This window comes from Physella acuta, unplaced genomic scaffold (genome assembly GCF_028476545.2).
Source record: "Physella acuta isolate Inbredline_101_S28 unplaced genomic scaffold, ASM2847654v3 ptg000276l, whole genome shotgun sequence".
NCBI classification, from domain to species: Eukaryota; Metazoa; Mollusca; class Gastropoda; family Physidae; genus Physella; species Physella acuta.
The window spans coordinates 897084-919176 of record NW_026731795.1 but is presented as its reverse complement, the minus strand read 5'-3'; the positions used below and the strand labels follow the sequence as shown (position 1 = coordinate 919176).

General features: G+C 34.8%; 2 protein-coding genes across 2 annotated transcripts; both read left to right on the top strand.

The window, feature by feature from the left end:
* Positions 1 to 11877: 11877 nt before the first annotated feature.
* LOC131939410 (uncharacterized) lies at positions 11878 to 14196 on the top strand. The gene is made up of 5 exons (XM_059297695.1): positions 11878 to 11932; positions 12446 to 12778; positions 12977 to 13068; positions 13353 to 13569; positions 13708 to 14196. Exons 1-5 carry the CDS (start codon positions 11878 to 11880, stop codon positions 13893 to 13895), a joined length of 885 nt encoding a protein of 294 aa, XP_059153678.1. The 3' UTR covers positions 13896 to 14196.
* A 1352-nt stretch (positions 14197 to 15548) lies between these two features.
* On the top strand, positions 15549 to 19755 carry LOC131939362 (uncharacterized). The gene is made up of 3 exons (XM_059297650.1): positions 15549 to 15928; positions 16105 to 16150; positions 18312 to 19755. The coding sequence occupies exon 3, from the start codon at positions 18334 to 18336 to the stop codon at positions 19249 to 19251; it is 918 nt and encodes a 305-aa protein (XP_059153633.1). The 5' UTR covers positions 15549 to 15928; positions 16105 to 16150; positions 18312 to 18333; the 3' UTR covers positions 19252 to 19755.
* Positions 19756 to 22093: the final 2338 nt, after the last annotated feature.

The following is a 22093-nucleotide window of genomic DNA, read 5'->3' as shown; positions in this document are numbered from 1 at the left end:
ATAACTTACAACAGATGTTAGTTTTGGAGCTGGTTATATTTAGTCCGATTAAACATCTTTTACAAAAGTAAATATAAAAAAAAAGATGTTTGTGTCGGTTGTACTATATATTTAAAGCTGGGATTAAAGTATGACTCTACGATGCGCTAGTGTAACACTGCCTCAGTTGGGATATAGTGTGATGAATGATGATCACCCACTGTGGCGTAGTGTGGTTTTGGGCTGATCAATTCCAGATTACATACTTGTATATACAATACCACGATTAGGTTATATGAAATACACAGTCGCCGAGGCTTAGCAAACTAGCAGTCTCGTTATAAAATAATACAGTAGAATGTGTTACGGCCAGTATGACAATATACTGCCAACACGTATTATAAATATAATTAACTTACTTCACATGTCTAGTCCGAAACATGCGGCAAATAGTATAATATAAAATTACAATACCTTCGTTAGGTCTATAAACATTACTCTAGCATTCTATGCCCATGTCAATTGTCAGCATACCGTCCTTGTCACCAGCAGCCTGGAGTTTGAATCCAGTTGACACAGTCGCAACTACACAGGGTCCCAGAGGTCACGTGACATGGGAAACACGGTGAAACATTGCTCACCGAAGAACACAAAAACAACAACAACATCAACAGCTGGGGTCCCACGGGCCGCAACCAAATAAGGTTTAAATTATCCCCCCTGATTGGTAACCCATGGTATGTGTTAAACTAGTACAATCGGTTATCAATGAATGACGTCAAGCTGTTTTGGACGATTTTTACATCCCTCCCCTACCCTCGTTCCATAAAATGACGTCACATCTCAGTCATTGATATTTTTCTCAGAACTCTATCAACATAGAGTATTTTAATCAATTTCTTTTACAATTTATAAAAAAACAGTTTTCTAAAACGCGAAATAACGGCTAAAATTCGTTTTCTAACATTGCTTTTTTATAATGCAAAAGTGTGACGTCAAACCATCTGAACCCCCCTCCCCCTTCCCTTCATCACACACCGTCACAAAATAACAGTCATGTTTTGATGGTACACGCTAGGTGAGTAGCGGTGTTAGTGATTGCAGTCATGTTTTGATGGTACACGCTAGGTGAGTAGCGGTGTTAGTGATTGCAGTCATGTTTTGATGGTACACGCTAGGTGAGTAGCGGTGTTAGTGATTGCAGTCATGTTTTGATGGTACACGCTAGGTGAGTAGCGGTGTTAGTGATTGCAGTCATGTTTTGATGGTACACGCTAGGTGAGTAGCGGTGTTAGTGATTGCAGTCATGTTTTGATGGCACACGCTAGGTGAGTAGCGGTGTTAGTGATTGCAGTCATGTTTTGATGGCACACGCTAGGTGAGTAGCGGTGTTAGTGATTGCAGTCATGTTTTGATGGCACACGCTAGGTGAGTAGCGGTGTTAGTGATTGCAGTCATGTTTTGATGGTACACGCTAGGTGAGTAGCGGTGTTAGTGATTGCAGTCATGTTTTGATGGTACACGCTAGGTGAGTAGCGGTGTTAGTGATTGCAGTCATGTTTTGATGGCACACGCTAGGTGAGTAGCGGTGTTAGTGATTGCAGTCATGTTTTGATGGTACACGCTAGGTGAGTAGCGGTGTTAGTGATTGCAGTCATGTTTTGATGGTACACGCTAGGTGAGTAGCGGTGTTAGTGATTGCAGTCATGTTTTGATGGTACACGCTAGGTGAGTAGCGGTGTTAGTGATTGCAGTCATGTTTTGATGGTACACGCTAGGTGAGTAGCGGTGTTAGTGATTGCAGTCATGTTTTGATGGTACACGCTAGGTGAGTAGCGGTGTTAGTGATTGCAGTCATGTTTTGATGGTACACGCTAGGTGAGTAGCGGTGTTAGTGATTGCAGTCATGTTTTGATGGCACACGCTAGGTGAGTAGCGGTGTTAGTGATTGCAGTCATGTTTTGATGGCACACGCTAGGTGAGTAGCGGTGTTAGTGATTGCAGTCATGTTTTGATGGTACACGCTAGGTGAGTAGCGGTGTTAGTGATTGCAGTCATGTTTTGATGGTACACGCTAGGTGAGTAGCGGTGTTAGTGATTGCAGTCATGTTTTGATGGTACACGCTAGGTGAGTAGCGGTGTTAGTGATTGCAGTCATGTTTTGATGGTACACGCTAGGTGAGTAGCGGTGTTAGTGATTGCAGTCATGTTTTGATGGTACACGCTAGGTGAGTAGCGGTGTTAGTGATTGCAGTCATGTTTTGATGGTACACGCTAGGTGAGTAGCGGTGTTAGTGATTGCAGTCATGTTTTGATGGCACACGCTAGGTGAGTAGCGGTGTTAGTGATTGCAGTCATGTTTTGATGGCACACGCTAGGTGAGTAGCGGTGTTAGTGATTGCAGTCATGTTTTGATGGCACACGCTAGGTGAGTAGCGGTGTTAGTGATTGCAGTCATGTTTTGATGGTACACGCTAGGTGAGTAGCGGTGTTAGTGATTGCAGTCATGTTTTGATGGTACACGCTAGGTGAGTAGCGGTGTTAGTGATTGCAGTCATGTTTTGATGGCACACGCTAGGTGAGTAGCGGTGTTAGTGATTGCAGTCATGTTTTGATGGTACACGCTAGGTGAGTAGCGGTGTTAGTGATTGCAGTCATGTTTTGATGGTACACGCTAGGTGAGTAGCGGTGTTAGTGATTGCAGTCATGTTTTGATGGTACACGCTAGGTGAGTAGCGGTGTTAGTGATTGCAGTCATGTTTTGATGGTACACGCTAGGTGAGTAGCGGTGTTAGTGATTGCAGTCATGTTTTGATGGTACACGCTAGGTGAGTAGCGGTGTTAGTGATTGCAGTCATGTTTTGATGGTACACGCTAGGTGAGTAGCGGTGTTAGTGATTGCAGTCATGTTTTGATGGTACACGCTAGGTGAGTAGCGGTGTTAGTGATTGCAGTCATGTTTTGATGGTACACGCTAGGTGAGTAGCGGTGTTAGTGATTGCAGTCATGTTTTGATGGTACACGCTAGGTGAGTAGCGGTGTTAGTGATTGCAGTCATGTTTTGATGGTACACGCTAGGTGAGTAGCGGTGTTAGTGATTGCAGTCATGTTTTGATGGTACACGCTAGATGAGTAGCGGTGTTAGTGATTGCAGTCATGTTTTGATGGTACACGCTAGGTGAGTAGCGGTGTTAGTGATTGCAGTCATGTTTTGATGGTACACGCTAGGTGAGTAGCGGTGTTAGTGATTGCAGTCATGTTTTGATGGTACACGCTAGGTGAGTAGCGGTGTTAGTGATTGCAGTCATGTTTTGATGGTACACGCTAGGTGAGTAGCGGTGTTAGTGATTGCAGTCATGTTTTGATGGCACACGCTAGGTGAGTAGCGGTGTTAGTGATTGCAGTCATGTTTTGATGGCACACGCTAGGTGAGTAGCGGTGTTAGTGATTGCAGTCATGTTTTGATGGTACACGCTAGGTGAGTAGCGGTGTTAGTGATTGCAGTCATGTTTTGATGGTACACGCTAGGTGAGTAGCGGTGTTAGTGATTGCAGTCATGTTTTGATGGTACACGCTAGGTGAGTAGCGGTGTTAGTGATTGCAGTCATGTTTTGATGGTACACGCTAGGTGAGTAGCGGTGTTAGTGATTGCAGTCATGTTTTGATGGTACACGCTAGGTGAGTAGCGGTGTTAGTGATTGCAGTCATGTTTTGATGGTACACGCTAGGTGAGTAGCGGTGTTAGTGATTGCAGTCATGTTTTGATGGTACACGCTAGGTGAGTAGCGGTGTTAGTGATTGCAGTCATGTTTTGATGGCACACGCTAGGTGAGTAGCGGTGTTAGTGATTGCAGTCATGTTTTGATGGCACACGCTAGGTGAGTAGCGGTGTTAGTGATTGCAGTCATGTTTTGATGGCACACGCTAGGTGAGTAGCGGTGTTAGTGATTGCAGTCATGTTTTGATGGCACACGCTAGGTGAGTAGCGGTGTTAGTGATTGCAGTCATGTTTTGATGGCACACGCTAGGTGAGTAGCGGTGTTAGTGATTGCAGTCATGTTTTGATGGCACACGCTAGGTGAGTAGCGGTGTTAGTGATTGCAGTCATGTTTTGATGGCACACGCTAGGTGAGTAGCGGTGTTAGTGATTGCAGTCATGTTTTGATGGTACACGCTAGGTGAGTAGCGGTGTTAGTGATTGCAGTCATGTTTTGATGGCACACGCTAGGTGAGTAGCGGTGTTAGTGATTGCAGTCATGTTTTGATGGCACACGCTTTGATGCAGTTTCAGTCAACGAGGGCATATATCCTGGGACAGCAACGTTTTATTATTCTAAGTATACGCCAAATAATAAATGGACCCCACTAAAAGTTATGCGCGTTTGATTTCTTGAAATGAAAAATGTATTTTAAAAATGTAAAAGATAAAAAAAATTCACTATTTCTAACTCTTTTCTGAATTAAAAGTAATTAAAGTATTATTTAATGCATACCGCATTTATATTCATCTAGTTTGTAGTAGGAGTCTGCTCCCCTGCGATGATCCCCACCCCTCCCCCTCCTGTTCCGGAGTTTTTCATTTTTTTTTTGTTTGCTAGGAATCTCTTTCTCCTAATTTCTTCTTTAGCAGGGAATAAGCAATTAAAATGGCTAAAATTCTTATCCTATTGTTAAAAAATATACTTAGTCCTTGTTAACTATTTGTCTGACCAGGCATCAGGCTAACCATTCCTTCACTAAAACGAGATCCTTTCGAAGCTGGCGCAGATGAAGTAGAGTTCACTCGTTTCTGTACCGGGTCCCCCTACGCAGGCGGACTAACTTCATTAGCAATTTTTCTAGTGTCATTCGCCAACGCGAAGTTTGAAATTTAAGGCAAGAACGATAACCGCGAATATTTAATCACACCGGGTAGTAGATGCGTTGATCATAGGGGCTTTGATCTCAGCGGGCTTTATCCATAGTTGGTTTGTCCACACGCAGTTCTTAAAAAAATAACAATAAACCGTAAATAAGTTTAAATTTATGATACAATCAAATACAAATATATATATGAGCAGTTTATTGTGAGTTGAAATTAACATGCACTAAAAACGTCAATAAAAGTTATAACAAATAATGCGACCAATAAAACGTTTTAAATATAAATATTTTAGATCTACTTGAAAATACATAGCAAATATAAATGATAATTTTTTTGCCAATAATATAGTTAAAGAAGTAATACTTTTATGGTTAACCAAACGATCGATGTGCAATTGCATGCTAATATATCTCTAAAGCTGACTACTGTTCTAGAAATGTTTTTAAAAAATTAAATAAAAATCGACACAGCACGTTGTGACTGAGTGCACTATATATCCCACATCTATGCTGTAGCAAGGGTCTCTACTACCAAGTTCTTTCCTAACCATTCCTGAGTTCACTAGTTCTGATGTATGGTACGACGACATCAACTCAGTCACATGACTTGCCCGTGTTTATTCTACCAGTCCCTGAGTCAACCCAGCTCTAATGGGTACCTAACTCACGTAAGGGAAAGTATAGGCGGCTGGTCATAGTGCTGACCACCCTATCTCTTCATATGCCGGGGTCACAGAAACAGGTGAACTCTACTTCAATCGCCCCATAGACCTTTAGGTTTGGGAAGGGAACTTTACCTTACTTTACACACGACATTCACGAGATAGACTTTGACAACGACTGCATTCAGGACGTCAGAGCGAATACTTACTTTCCATTACACTACTTTCTCTCCCCCCCCCACATCAACGATGCTAGGCTAAAACATCACATCCTTGCTGGCCTCGTAATAAACTCAATGTCTTTATGTCCAAGCTTTCACTACACACATCCTCTCGAACACCTACAATACTCTGATTCAATTCATAACACCACATATGGTAAAAAACCCTCTTTTGGTCAAAGCGACAACTTTAGGTGCATCCTCCATCTTTCCGGTGAATAGTTCTATGCCATGCCTAGTGACGTAATTAAACGGGATTTCACTTTAAATTTAGTAAGCTTTATCCTTAGTGCTGTGAGGTGACTAAATTTGCTAAACGATGCATCTAGACATAAAAATATGTTGTAAATATAAATGGAGATAATCCTATTTGTTCTGTTAATTTTGCAGCCATCGATTTGGTGTCATACCATTTGGTAGTGTCACCCCTGACACTCCCCTCTCCCCCACTCTACCTATTGTGTCAAAGTGTGACAAGCTTAATTAAGATAAAAGATCGGAGAAACCCTACGAAGTTTAGCTTGTTAATGAAGGGACTATCTTCAAATTACCAAACAGGATAAAAATAGAGTAATATGTTATTATCGATGACAGTTACTGACACGTAATATCGCATAAGTAAAATTAAGAATTTCCGCATTTATCACATGACCGTTAATCATTCACTGCAAGCTACTTTTTTCCGTAAGCCAAAGTAACGAGTCATCGACACATTTGTAAGGTAAGGTTGTGTGAAAATGTACTGCTACTTTCTCTTTTTATATCCCTAAACATTTGTAAGTTCTATCTGTAAATACACTGGTTAACCTACTTCAGACCATTTTATAAATTACATGGGTCATTTCATGTGACAGTTTAATCTTCTCACTACTATCGCCTGTAAAAACCTAATAGCCAAACTATACTTCCGCTTTCGGATCTAACATAAAGATACTCTTTATGATGAAAGGGTCATTAGCGCAGTTGAAGTAGAGTTGAATTGTATCTGAAGCCTTGGCATAATGAAGAGCTATTTTGGTATTTTTTTTTTTTTGCATGCATTATGAGCTTTGTAAGACGGGTCCTAAATGTATTGCAAAAGTTAATGAGTATAAAGAGCTTAGTGTATATCAGGAGCTTAATGTGGAGCTGGAATAGTATAATGCACGATGGGAGTTTAATAAGTGCGTGATATACAGCGGGAGCTTAAAGTTAGACAGGAGCTTAATTTATTATCGGTTGGGGGGATTATTGCAAGTTAGGAGCTTATTGAATATCGAAAGCTTAATTTTTTTTTGCTGGGACTTAATCTAGGAACGTATTTTACTGAACGATGAAAGCTTTGTATAATATATTAAAGTATTTTTGACAGAATCTCTTTTTACTTTCTCGTATATACGAAGTATAGAGAAAGTCTTGTAATCGTGCAAAAAAAAGAATCGAGATTTTTGCAAATCTCGACGTTTTACATTTCACTGATACGGAAAAACATAATTTTGCAATCTTGTCCGTATGTCTGTGTGTCCGTGTGTGTGTGTGTGTGTGTGTGTGTGTGTGTGTGTGTCCGTGTGTAAACACGATAACTTGAGTACCGTTACAGCTAGGTTGATGAAATTTCATATACAAAATGTTATATCAAAATCGTAGATCCGTATCAACTTTTGAGCGATTTCGGATAACCGGAAGTGGTACTTTTTCTACTTTGAATTTTTCAAAAGCCTATAACTTGAGTACTATTTCAGATAGATAAATGAAATTTCACATGTAAGTAAAAGATCTAATTCTCTATCTTCTGTTAAATTTTGAGTAATTTCCGTTGACCGGAAGTAGTACTTTACGCTACTTCCGATTTCTCAAAAAACTAATGTAAATTTATAAAGTACTAATACTATTGCGCACTATTATACACACCTTTATTAGGCGTTCGCTTGGTGCGCAATTGTTTTTTACTGAGATTCTATTCTATTTTTAAAAGTTTCAGTATTTAAAATGGATTAAAGATCATAACTATATCCCCAGTTACCATCCCCTGTTGTTTTATATAAGAATATTCGAGAAAGTTTAGGGGAGATCACTACCGGTTTATTGAGAACGCGTTCTGTCCTACAAAAATGTATTATTTAAATTTCACAAGGCGGCGAAGCACGGGTACGCATCTAATATATATATATATATATATATATATATATATATATATATATATATATATATATATATATATATATATATATATATATATAGCCTATATACGGAGAAGGAGGACGACGATGTGGAGTGTGTCATAGCGGAATCAAAGTTTAGTGTTATCAGCTATGAGCCACTTCTAACTTTAATTTATATCCCATGTGTCGTTCTTAAGTATCTTTATCCTAATCTTACCAGCATACCTGCTATCATTGTATAATATGCTTTAGGCTGACACGCGTGTATTTTGTTTGCAAACATTTGTCACTTAGAAAGATAAGGTGATGTGTAGTGGTTGAACACGATTGGGTAAATGTTGTTATACTTTTTAACCTGTCACGTTGAACTGCTCACTCCCCGTGTTGCGAGTTGTTGTCAGTCATAACGTTATCATGGCCCAGTTTGTTATAGTTTTTGTACTAGAATCTAGTATTTTATTGCAAGGACGGGTATAAGTTTTTAGCATTTTCGTAAACGAAACGAAATGAAAAAAAGCCAAAAACGATTGTTTGATTGTTTTTATTTTGTCACTGAAAATATTACATAACCATGACATAGAAGTTCATGCTACTTAAAAAGTAGGCATTAATTTTATTTTAAAATTCTATCGTCAAAGTTTTGAGTACAGATTACTTGAAAGTAGGGCTTTCAGACGATAAATCACGGAGTTTCTGTATAGCAATCAATGCTCCTCTTACTAATGTGAAACATCTGGTTATTATTTAACCTAGGTTACTTCACGTTAGTTTTGCTTTCTCGTATACAGTGTATAGATGAAGTAGAAGTATTGTAATCGTGCTGAATAGTTCAGAGATATTTTGACAATTTTCGCACTTTTACATCTCGCTACTTTACCATATTCGAAATATAAAGAATGCATTGCGATCGTGCGAAAATGTAAAGCAAGATCTTTTAGAAACTTTGACGTTATACATCTTTCCTGATTCGAAATAACTTAGTTTTTGCATTCTTTTTATGTTTCTGTGTATTTGTAAACACGATATTTGAGTTATTTCAGTTAAAAAGTAAAGTTCCCTTTTCAAACCTAACAGTCTATCGGGCAAGTGAAGTAGAGTTCACTTGTTTCTGTGACCTCGGCTTATGAAGAGATAGTGTGGTCAGCACTATGCCCAGCCGCCTTTACTTTCCCTAACGTGAGTTAGGTACCCATCAGAGTTGGGTGGACTCAGGGACGGTCTACTGACTTGAACCCAGATTCAAACTCGAGACTTACGGGTTAGCAGTTCAGCTCTCTACCGCTAGACCACTCCGTGACGAAATTACATACATAAGATTTGTATCAAATTTGCTGTTTTCTTTCACCTTTTGAGCGATTTTCATTAAACAGAATTGGTACTTAACCTACTTCTGGTTTTTCGAAAGCCGAAAATTAAGTTTGGTGGACCAAATTTCACAAATAAGTATTACATTATATGCGCTGGTTCTAAAGATTTTTGAACCATTTCTAGTAACTGAAAGTAACATTAATTCTGTATCATAGAGTTCTTTCCTATGCATGTCTATAATCCTGCATGTCTATAATCCTGCCGTTTCAATTCTTGAGATACATTCAATAACCGGAATTGAGTACACTGTCAGTTAGTTGGAAGAACTTTCAAATATAAGTATAAGATGTAATTCTCTTGAATCTGTCAAATTTTGAATATTTCCCGCTGACCGGCCGTAGTACTTTACGTTTTTCCGACTTGTAATCTCGTTGACTTAGAATTTTGCTAACCCGTAAACTCTTTGACTTGTAAGCACATTGCTCATCACCCTAAGTCCTTGAAAATTGAATAAGACTCGATTTATAACTACGTCATGATTTGTCTGGCCCAATTCCATAAACAAGAGTGTACGCCGAGTGGTTAGATATTAGTTTTAGCACAGTAACAGGTTACAGGCTTATCTAAATAGCTGTCTAGTTAGATAAAATACCTAACACAAGAACTGAAGCAAGGCAATCGGAAAAGGAGGGGATGGATAAGCCATACGTTTATGAAACACCAGCAACAAGTACATCCATTACCCGACAAGGCTTTTATGTAATCCAAATGCATTAAAGAAATAGAAGGATACCCCAAAACAAGGCTTGAAACTTTTTTGCGAAAAAGCTTGGAAGAAATGTCCTTGCATCAATTCCAACAATTATTATACGACGGGAATCAATCAAGCATGATACTTCAATAAATATACTCAAAAAACCGAGAAACAATAGTGACATTAGACGGCTGACTCTTTTGCCATTTACCTTATTAGGTAGTATATTAAGATAAGTGTGTCGGTGAAGTCTAATTACACTGCCCATATCAATGATATTCTAGTCGTCTACAACATGTAGGATACAGCGGAGTAGGTAATGGGGGGGGGGGTTATAACCCCTCCCATGGACTCACACCCCTTTATATATATAAATAAATAAATAAATAAATAAATATATATATATATATATATATATATATATATATATATATATATATATATATGATTTTATACATATGGAAAACTATTTGAACCCCTCCCATGACCGATTCCTTGCTACGCCAATGGTAGGATATCTCTGGCTCGATTAACTTCTGATTATTTTATGAGAGTAAAGAAATTGGTCTCATAATTCATTCAACTCGCGTAAATAGTAGCATCAATAGTTTATTATTTCTGATATCCTGGTTGCACACAATTATTCATTATTATTTCCTATAACGATTTAAGATTTACCTCTTCATTGATAAGTTTATTTTATATTATCGCACCCGCCGTCTCAGAAGAAAGGCTGATTCAATATTTTAAGAGGATTTCTTCAATGCGTTTCCAATCGTTTAATTTAAGCGTTATTGAATGTTAATAAATTAGGCGCTATGTTTTTGGATCATAGTTCCTAGGGCTCTAGTTCATCCACACTACCGCCCATGAAGGCTTTCCTACCGTGCTGTATGAAAGCCTTGAGAGATCGTTAATCAGCTACCTTAAAAGTAATAGTGAGGAAGAACACATCTCGGCGACCACCCAGGTCTCAGGTACGGCCCCTTGCTTGGTTCTTCTTCATCTTCTTCGTTCTTAATTATTAGTGTTGAAGAGGATCGAGATTTATCTGCCAGTGGGTTTGAACTCGAGACTTTGTTCGAATTTATCAACCATGAGCTTTTTGCCGACTCGACCACGCCTCCAACACAATTAAGCGTTACGTGTCAACTGGTTATGCGCCATTGAGGCCATTGACTCCGATTTCAGCCTGCTTTTCTTTTTGGATTTGCTTCCATAGCCTTTGTCCAACCAAGAACAAACTACAAGGCAGCAGTTGTTTAATTTTGGAGTTGTCTCTCCTAGAAGAGTGGCTGTCCCCAGCTAACGAGCCTCATCTGCCCGAGGGTTCGAACTCGAGACTTTTCGGTTTAGCAACCATGAGCTTTACCGACTCGACCACGCCGACCCCTCTTGCTTGGTTAAATCATCGAATGTCGCATGCCACCGTCTCCCTATTGTTGCGGGATCTTCAAAACGAACGTCGGCGCTATAGTGCTCATGGGAGAGCACAGGGCGCCGAGTCGCACTCTTCCGGGGCGCCGGAGTACGCGTTTCATTCGATTTAGTCAATGGCTATTGTAGCCCATCCTAACCATAGCGTATTGCATGCTTTAAAATGAACGTAAGGGCCCGGTGTGCAAATCGCAGCCTCTAAGAATTTTTGTTTTTTTTCCGCAGAACTCCCCCCCCCCTTCCGATGAGTATTTTCAACAACTTCCCAAAGTTTCATAGCGATCGGATGAAAGTTGTAGTAATGCGTAGAAGACAAACAGACAGCCGACATACTTTTATTTTTATATTTATAGATATTGTAGTAGTTCACTAACAAAAAGATAACCGCCTCTCTGTGATAACATCAGCCTGCAAACAAATCAGATAAAGTTTAACTTCGCTCCGACAATACTATTTAATAACCACTCACTAAATAAATACTAATTTGCATTCATTTCGTTCAGACAGAAGCCATGAGAAACGTGAGTTTTCTTCAGTTTTGTGGTTTGATGGTTACTTTAATCACAGGTAATTCACAACGTATATTTTTCTAAAACTCTCATATTACTTTGTGGAAACAATTCTGAAGAAATCCTTCATAACGTGTTCTCATTGAAAAGCATTTTTAAAAACTCGTACTCGTTCAACGGTTTAGGATGTAATGCTTATAGCTAAAAATCTACAAACGATGTACCTTTTCGTGCCCCAGACACATGGGGCAGATAGAGTTCATCTGTTTCAGAGACCTCGGCATGTGAAGGGTTAGTGTGGTCAGTACTATACTTAGTTGCCTTTGTTTTCCCTAACGTGAGTTTGGTATCCATCAGAGCAGGGTGGACCCAGGGACATGAACCCCGATTCGAACTCGAGACTTTTGGGTTAGCAGTCTAGTTCTCTTACCGCTAGGCAACACCGTTCCATCGTTTATTCTTTACCAATGAGATAAAACATTTGTAAAGCTACTACTTAACAACTTACATTTATGCAAACCATTCGTAAAGACAATTATTTAAAGGGATGTCATCTATGTCCCCAATGCAGGAGTTTCTACCTGTGATTTAGCAGCCGAAGAAGAGCCATATGAGATTAGATATACAGCACCTTTACTTCCTGAAGGTGTACAAAAGGTGTTTTGGTTTAAAGAGGACCTCCTGTTAGCAGAATGTTCCATCGGTTCTAAACTCTGTGTCGTCATTGACCTACGACTGCGAGAAGCTAAAATAGAGAGAACGGAAAACGGCGTAGAGTTCAGTGCAGAGCTTGCTAACGTCTCAAGGCAGCATTCAAATAACGCTGAGGGGAATTGGATTTTGAAAAATGACTTGATCAGTCATGGTTCACAAATAATGTATTCCTGTTTGTTAGAAGTCTATTGTAAGTGAATCGTTTTATTTTTAAATATTGTTACATTTTATATTGTCTTGTTAGATATCGTTCAAAAAAGAAGTTAAAGCATCATTATTCGGTCTTTTTAAAAAGATCATTACATGTAAAATTCAAATTGATTTTTCTTTGATATTGTAATATTCAATATACTTAAACATCAATATTAACAACTATAAAAACCTACAGCTAAACCAGACCAGGTATATTGTGATGCGAAATGGACGACAGATGAACTTACAATTAGATGTAAAACAAATAGGATTTATCCTGAAGCAATGGTATAATATTAACCCTTTCTACATTGCCTTCCAAACTATGTTTTTAAAAATGTTTTAAATTCCTGGTAAATTTTTATAATTAGAACTTTTTCGGCTTTTGTTGTCTTGATAATATTTCATACTACACTAATAACTTTATCAACACGAATTATACTGGACATTTTTTTTTACAAATAATAAAGAACAGTGTAACATAATTTTTGAAACAATTATGATAACATTTTTAAAATCCTATTTCTAAGTAATGTTTTTAACAATTATTTAATCCATGCCTTTCTTTTAAGATGAAGGTTGACATAAAAAATAAAACATCTTCGATTATTTCCTGTGAAAACACCAGGATCTCTACAGAGCCTTATTATTACAGAACTGAATGTACTTATAGAATTCCAACACACGATTTGCATTTTAAGAAAAATGAAATAGACATCTACTTATATCCAAATATTATTGGATTTAACAACAGTATTGGAGTCAATGTTTCAATAGATATTACAATTGGTAAGTTTTAGCTAAAACGTATAAACTAAATTAAATAATCTGTGTTGATTGATGCTTGTTCAATTTCCCTTTAAAATTAAAATATAGTTTAATACTTTACACACATACATTTATGTATCTCTAATATTTACGTGACAGAAAATCCTACGGTACATGGAAACATTTGTGTTGATAAGGGTCAATATGTGGCATGTCGCTGCATTAAGTTACATGGGAGACAAGATGTGAAGTCTGTAGAATGGCTTCAGCACAACACAACATTTGCTAACAAGGGATTTCAAGCAAGTTTTATTAAAGAGCAGCCAGAAAATGATGATATAGGTTAGTATTACAATTCATATTAGTCGTAAAGCTGTATTACAAACTGTGCTGATAGTCTTCAGATAATGTGGTATAAAATCTTTCAAAACTTTTGACGCTCAAGTATTATGATTTTTTTATACTTACAGGTTACAATATAATCGCTTGCAAACTTCACTGGGAAAATGATGCCGGCCGTACGTATAAAGATAATAAATTTAAAATGATATTCATTTCTAAGTTACTTCTAAAAAGGTTTTCGAATTTTAGAAGTCTATAACTCTTTAACAATATTTAACATAATAACCGAATAAAATTATATATATATATATATAATTATATATATATATATATATATATATATATATATATATATATATATATATATATATATATATATATATATATATATATATATATATAATTACGTGTGTAGGTGTATGTGTGTGTACTTGTGTGTTATAATAACAAATAGATTTTAGAAGACAAGATATATTGCAAAAATAAATAATGTGTGCTTAATTTAATTATTATTGTTCAATGTTAAATGCATTATTTCATCTTTTACTTTCTCGTATATACGAATTATAGAGAAAGTCTTGTAATCGTGCAAAAAAAAAATCGAGATTTTTACAAATCTCGACATTTTACACCTCACTGATACGGAAAAACATAATTTTGCAATCTTGTCCGTATGTCTGTGTGTGTGTGTCGGTGTGTGTGTGTGTATAAACACGATAACTTGAGTACCGCTACAGCTAGGTTGATGAAATTTCATATATAAGTATTTTATCAAAATCGTAGATCAGTATCATCTTTTGAGCGATTTCCGATAACCGGATGTTGTACTTTTTCTACTTCGAATTTTTCAAAAGCCTATTTCAGATAGATAAATGAAATTTCACATGTAAGTAAAAGATCTAATTCTCTACCTTCTTTCAAATTTTGAGTAATTTCCGTTGACCGGAAGTATTAATTTACACTATTTCCCATTTCTAAAAAAAAAAAACGCTTGTAAATTTATAAATTACTAATAATATTGCGCGCTATTATGCACATTTTGTTTTGGCGTTCGCTTGGTGCGCAACTCTTTTTTCTACGAGATTCTATTCTATTTTTAAAAGTTTAAGTAATTAAAAATCATGTCTATATTCCGAATTATATAAGAATATTCGAGAAAGTTTAGGGGAGATCACTCCCGGTTTATTTTTACTAATTTACATGATTCTAGTTTTCACATAAAACGGATTATTTAATGAGTAACAAAATTTTTTTTTCAGATCATGACTTAATTGTGACCGCTTTAGCTGTTTTAGTTTTACTATCGACGGCAACTATTTTATTTTTGCTTTGGTGCTTACATAGAACAAGTATATAGATTTCTTTCATTTTTTTTCCTTAGTTTAGTTATAATTATGAACATCATAGTATTCTAATTGTACACAAGGTTTCATTTTAATAAATGTGCTATATAACATTAAAATCAATACTTAAATGAACATAGTATGACACTCACACACTTACACACACACACACACACACACTTACTCACACACATACACACACACCTATATATATATATATATATATATATATATATATATATATATATATATATATATATATATATATATATATAAGAAAACAAAAATGTGTTAAGTCAAGCCTAGACGATGTAGTTTATTACATGTAAGTTCTTCTATTTAATTCAAATTTATTTAAACTTTAAACATATCATATACCGTTAGTCTATCTCTACAATGATCATTTCCAAAAAAAAACATTCAAAACCATTCAAATAGTTAAGGGTTGTTGCATCGTGTAAAAAATTCTAATGTTATATTATTATTGTTATAAAAAGTTTTTCGTTTGCATGATTAACTTTTAAAGATTCTTTATTAACAACATAACAACATAAAAATAAAAGTTTCTATTTGAAAATCATAGAAACGATAGGATAAGTTTAATGATTTTATGTACATTTAATTTTAAAATATACAACAATTTCAACTAAAAAAAATAATTAAACTCTACTATTACAGCTCTGAGACTAATCATCGTAAGTTCTGATATTGGCCTACTTTTTTGGTAAAAGTTAAGTAAATATAATGGTAATTAATATATATATATATATTTATATATATATATATATATATATATATATATATATATATATATATATACTAGTTTGTTATTTCATTTATTTATTTATTGATAAATAATTTATATAAATAGCTGCAACAGACACTGTGGATGAGGGCGCAGCCTTTATTTGTTCAAAGTAAGTATTAAAAAATAATTAACACCATTTTAATTAGGTCTTGTTTCCCTTAATTATTGTATACAATTAATTTGAATTAAATTGTATTTCCTAACCTTATAATTTATGATATTGTCACCTAAGCGTAATGTGTCTGGAAATGTAGGCCTATGCAATACAAGTGGGTCAACGTTAAGCTAAAAAATTAGCCAAATCCCACAAAACAATCACTAAAAAAAAGACGTAAACAAAATAAACAGACACCGTTGGCAAGAGTATCCGTTTCTAGGTCCTAAGTGCTTTGACCACAGGTGCTTTGACCACAGGTGCTTTGACCATAGGGGGTTTGACCACACGGGGCTTTGACCACAACGGGGTGGGGGGTGGTTAACCATGATATATATATATTAAAATAGAAATTATATACTGTTATTTGAATTAAATTTATGATACAATTAATACAATTTTATACATGTTTCCTGAGAGTCCATTAATAGAAATTAACACGTACTACAATACACCGGGAGTAATCTCCCCTAAACTTTTTCGAATATTCTTAGATGAAACAACAGGGGATGGCAACTCGGGATATAGACATTATTTTAAATTCATTTTAAATACTTAAAATAGAATAAAATCTCGTAGCAAAAAGAATTATAACCAAGTGAACGACAAATAAAATGTGCATAATAGTGCGGAATATAATTAGTACTTTATAAATTCACATGCGTTTTTTGACAAATCAAAAATAGCGAAAACTACTACTTCGGTGAACAGAAGAGAGAATTTGATACTTTACTTACATTTTCATTTATTTCATTTATCTATCTGAAACAGTACTCAAGTTATAGGCTTTTGAAAAATTCATAGTAGAAAAAGTTCCACTTCCGTTTATCGGAAATCGCTGAAAAGTTGATACTTATCTACGATTTTGATATAATACTTATATATGAATTTCATCAACCAGCTGTTACGATACTCAAGTTATCGTGTTTACACACACACACACACACACAGACAGACACACACACACACACACACATACACACACAGTCATACGGACAAGATAGCAAAACTATGTTTTTCCGACTCAAGGAGGTGTAAAACGATTACAAGACTTTCTATGTACTTCATATATACGAGAAAGTAAAAGGTCAAGAACGACATTTTAGTCTTTACATTAAGAGTGGTGCTAGGCCTCATAGAATTTATTTTAAATATAAATGGAACACAAATAATGCGACATATAACAAGCTTCACACATATAAAAAAATGTAGATGTACTTGAAAATACATAAATATAAATGATAACAAAGGATAAAACAAAAACTTGCCTACAGTATAGTCAAAGAAGTAATACTTGTATGGTTTAGATGTCTTGTATTTATACATGATGAATTAACATATTATTACAATCTGTCGCAATTTAAAATATAATTACTCACCTTTTAAAATTAATCCTTATCATATATGGACAAAGCGCTTGTTTTCAAACACCAGCATTGGACAAACCACCTGTGATAAAAGACACAATATGGACAAAACACCGGTGGTCTAAGACGGATACAGCGCTTGTGATCGAACACCCGTTGACAAACCACCTGTGACCAAAGACCCTCTGCTGAGAAAACACGTGTGGACAAACACACTATGGTCGAAGCCCCTTATTTCGAAGCCTCTGTGGTGAAATGCCCGTTATGGTCAAAGCCCCGCTGTGGTCAAAACCTCTGTGGTCAAAGGTCTGCGCACCGGTTTCTACTAGCTGCTTCAGTCAGTGTACTTTCTCTGATCTATCTCTCGCTTTCTTTCTTTCTCGCTCTCTCTCCCTCTATCTTCCTCTCTCTCTCTCTATCTTTCTTTCTCTCTCTCTCCCTCTCTCTCTATCTTTCTCTCTCTCTCTCTCTCTCTCTCTCTCCTTCTCTGTGTCTCAAGCACAATCATTACTAACTGACTGGCCAGACATATTGAAACAAAATATGAAATTATAATTTCTCTCACTCCCAATATACTAGTGGGTATCCGCCTGGCTTTTTGCAGCCTCTACCGGTCAACCACTTGACGTTCGTGTCAAGGCACGACGTTCGGCCATAAGCGACTTTCATTACGTGTGTTTGTTTAATTTTATATTAAACTGATTGTTTTTGGACACAATGATTTATTGACATGTCTCTTTTACTTTTAGAAAAACCTTCGACGATAGCATAATGGATGAGAAGTCAGTTTTATTACTTTTAAGAACACGTAATACAAATGAATTCGACATTACAAAAAATGTGTTCCAACGTAAGAGTAAAAAAATTGATGCCTACAATAAAACGATCCAAGTGGATTTTTTTCAATTCAAAGATCGAATCTTTAAAGTGGTTAATGTTCCTGAATATGAAGCAAACGATAAAACACATTATCTTCAAATGTTGAATAATTCTATCTGTCTAAGCCCAGAAGGGTACAGCGCCTTTATAATTGTTTTTACGGCAAAAGAATACAAAGAAGCCAATCGTATTATTTACATGCTAGTTGATGCATTTGGAAAAGATGTACTCAATTACTTAATTGTATTTTTATTAGAAGACAAGGAAAGAACCTTTTATCGAAAAGAAATTAAACAAATACAAAATCTATGCGATGGAAGGTGTTTTGTGTATGACTCCAATTCAGATGTGTTCAGTGAAATATATACTTTTGTTCTTAACATAAATTATTTGTACGTGAATGATTCTTTTAAAATGCGATTCGAGAAATCACAATCATACAATGATATTTTGCTTGAAATCGTTATCCAAGACATTTGCTTATTGTTTCAAAGCACTGAAAGCGTCAAAAAAAGAGAAAAAAGAAAAGAATGTTTACTTCAAAACTGGAATAATCTGAATATTAAAATGGATCTTTCAACAAGCAGGTTTGAAGATATACAATACCTTATCCATTTTTGTGTAACAAAAATACGTGAAACCGGGATTGCAGAAAACAATAGAGAAAAACTATCCGAAGATTTTGAGAAATGTTTGCTATCTGTAAAATATGACCATATAAAACAATCAATATCTGAGAGGACAAAATTTCTAGGCAACATTTTCAATTTGGAGGAAATTTATTTAACATGTGTAACAGCTAACGAATAAGATTATCTTTTATATAGAAACTATTATTATATTACCTATTATTTTTAAGCAGACACATTATTTAATAATTTAATAATTTAAATTCCTTTTATAACAGCATCTTGGAAACTAATTAATTGGGGATAAACGTTATATATTTACAAATTTACAATGTTTAATTAAAAAAATATACCAATCTGAAGAACAACATACAGGTTTTTGTGTAAAAGAAATAAGTGGTGCTGAGAGTACTTACAAAAATAGCCAGACATTATCCGAAGATTTTGAGAAATGTTTTGAAACTTTAAAGTATGACAATATTAAAAAGTAAATTTTTTAAGAGGACACAATCTGTAGGCAGTATTTTGAATTTGGATTATATTTCTCATGTACACCATTAACATAAGGCGTATTATTACTATACTTAAGGTTTTAGATATATTTTAATTAGTATATAGGTTGTTGATACATTACCTAATTAAAAAAAAATCGATCCAGGTTTTGATAATCATTATCGTCTTCATAAGAAACAATATATAAATATATATATATATATATATATATATATATATATATATATATATATATATATATATATATATATATATATATATGTAAATTTATATATATATATATATATATATATATATATATATATATATATATATATATATATATATATATATATATATATATATATATATATATATAATATAAATGTATGTATTTCTAAGTCATTTGAAATGATTAGGGTATTCTTTTCTTGCTAATCAATTTCGCAGTTTGTAGTTAAATGTTATACGTTTAAAAAACCTAACAGTATATATAAAATAAATAGATATCCGGTTATTTTTTTGAAGTAGGCATACAAAATTATCTTTTTCTGTAGACTCCGATTGGTTATTTTAATAATATTTTTTTTATTATATATATATATATATATATATATATATATATATATATATATATATATATATATATATATATATATAAATTTATATATATATATATATATATATATATATATATATATATATATATATATATATATATATATATATATAATTATATATATATATATATGCATAGATATGTGTAGGATATTGTGGTTCTCAAATTGAAGTGGGGTAGTTTGGGGTGTGGCTATGGTTACTGGTGTCGTAAACATTGTGTTACAGACTGATATTTTCCCTTGTCATAATAACCTCCCCCCCCCCCCCAGATTTTTCTATTTAATACTTCATTAAGATAATAGAGGTATAAATAAAATACAGTAGCGATTGTGTTTTGTTTTATTCATTTCGTTTTTGTCCTCCATATATATATATATATATATATATATATATATATATATATATATATATATATGTAATTATATTTACTTAAATACACACTCATAAACACTTATTCACACACACATAGAAGGCGCTTTATAAAAAAAGAAGGTTGGGGTCCGACACATTCCTCATTTTTGGTCGCGTGTCGACTGCTGTTCATTTCCACCAGGTCGCCCAATTTAAACTTAACTTTACACCAAATACTTGACATTACACCATATACTTAACGTCACACCAATTACATAACGTCACACCAAATACTTAACCTCACACCAAATACTTAACTTAACACCAAATACTTAACTTTACACCAAATACTTAACATTAAACCAAATACTTAACTTAAAACAAAATACTTAACTTTACACCGAATACTTAACGTCACACCAAATACTTAACACCAAATACTTAACTTTACACCAAATACTTAACGTTACACCAAATACTTAACTTTACATCAAAATCCTTAACTTTACACCAAATATTTAATGTTACACCAAATACTTGACGTCACACTAAATACTTAACGTCACACCAATTACTTAACGTTTTACCAAATACTCAGCGTTACACCAAATACTAAAAACTGTATGTCACACCAGAAGAAACTTTTAACTTGTATATAAAAAAATTTAAACTAGCGGTGCCTGTTTTTTAAAAAGTTAAGCAAGTTTAGCAAGTAATTAAATCTATATAAAGTTAGTTAGTAGTAATGAATAAAAACAGTTCGCGAGGTCATTATGACTTTGTAAAAATGCTTCGTAAATTTAAATAAATGGCTTCACAGCTTTAAAGACGATTGGGAGAATGTCTTGCATTAAATAAAGGCGCAAAAACCTGAGCAACAAGTCGAGAAGAGCCAGATGTTGCCCCTGTGTCAGGTCCCCTCTCTACACAGCTGATGGACCCAAGAGAGTGTCATTTCCTATACAAATTGACATTAGCTGAGTGACAAAGGGTGAAACGTTAAAAGAAAAAAAATATATTTATACTGCTCAACCATTTTGTTTATTTTATTCAACACATTCCAGGTTGGATAAATAATTTCGGAACAGTATAAAAGTAGAAACATATAAAATTGCAAGGTACGTGTTATACACATACTAATTATTTCATAGGCTTTTATTTGAAGTAGCTTTTTTAGAGAACTGTTAAATGCATGGGATGGGAGGGGAGAAAGCCATTCAACTTGGACACCGGACGGGGTCTAAAATTCCTATATATTTTTCACTAGACGACATAAATTGCCCCCTTTAATGCAAATCAAGCAACGTCTGCAAACATCACATATCATGCAGATAGATACTAATGATAACCAACAAATCAAGAATTACTAATTAATTTGTAAGCCTTAAAATTTAATAAAAATCAAATAAATTACAGCATTATTACGAAGGGAGTTGTGGACGGGATCGTTCAGACACATCATCATAATGTATAACGTGGATTTCTCAACAATGACGATTAGATAGGAATGACTGAACAGAAGCAGATGATTTCAATCAATAGTTATTGCACAAGCTCGA

Excerpts from the sequence above, each read along its gene's own strand:
- LOC131939410 (XM_059297695.1), top strand. The coding sequence starts at position 11,878 with ATGAGAAACGTGAGTTTTCTTCAGTTTTGTGGTTTGATGGTTACTTTA. Across the intron at positions 11,933-12,445 it reads GATGGTTACTTTAATCACAG|GAGTTTCTACCTGTGATTTA; the intron begins GTAATTCACAAC and ends TCCCCAATGCAG. Across the intron at positions 12,779-12,976 it reads CTGTTTGTTAGAAGTCTATT|CTAAACCAGACCAGGTATAT; the intron begins GTAAGTGAATCG and ends AAAAACCTACAG.
- LOC131939362 (XM_059297650.1), top strand. The coding sequence starts at position 18,334 with ATGGATGAGAAGTCAGTTTTATTACTTTTAAGAACACGTAATACAAAT.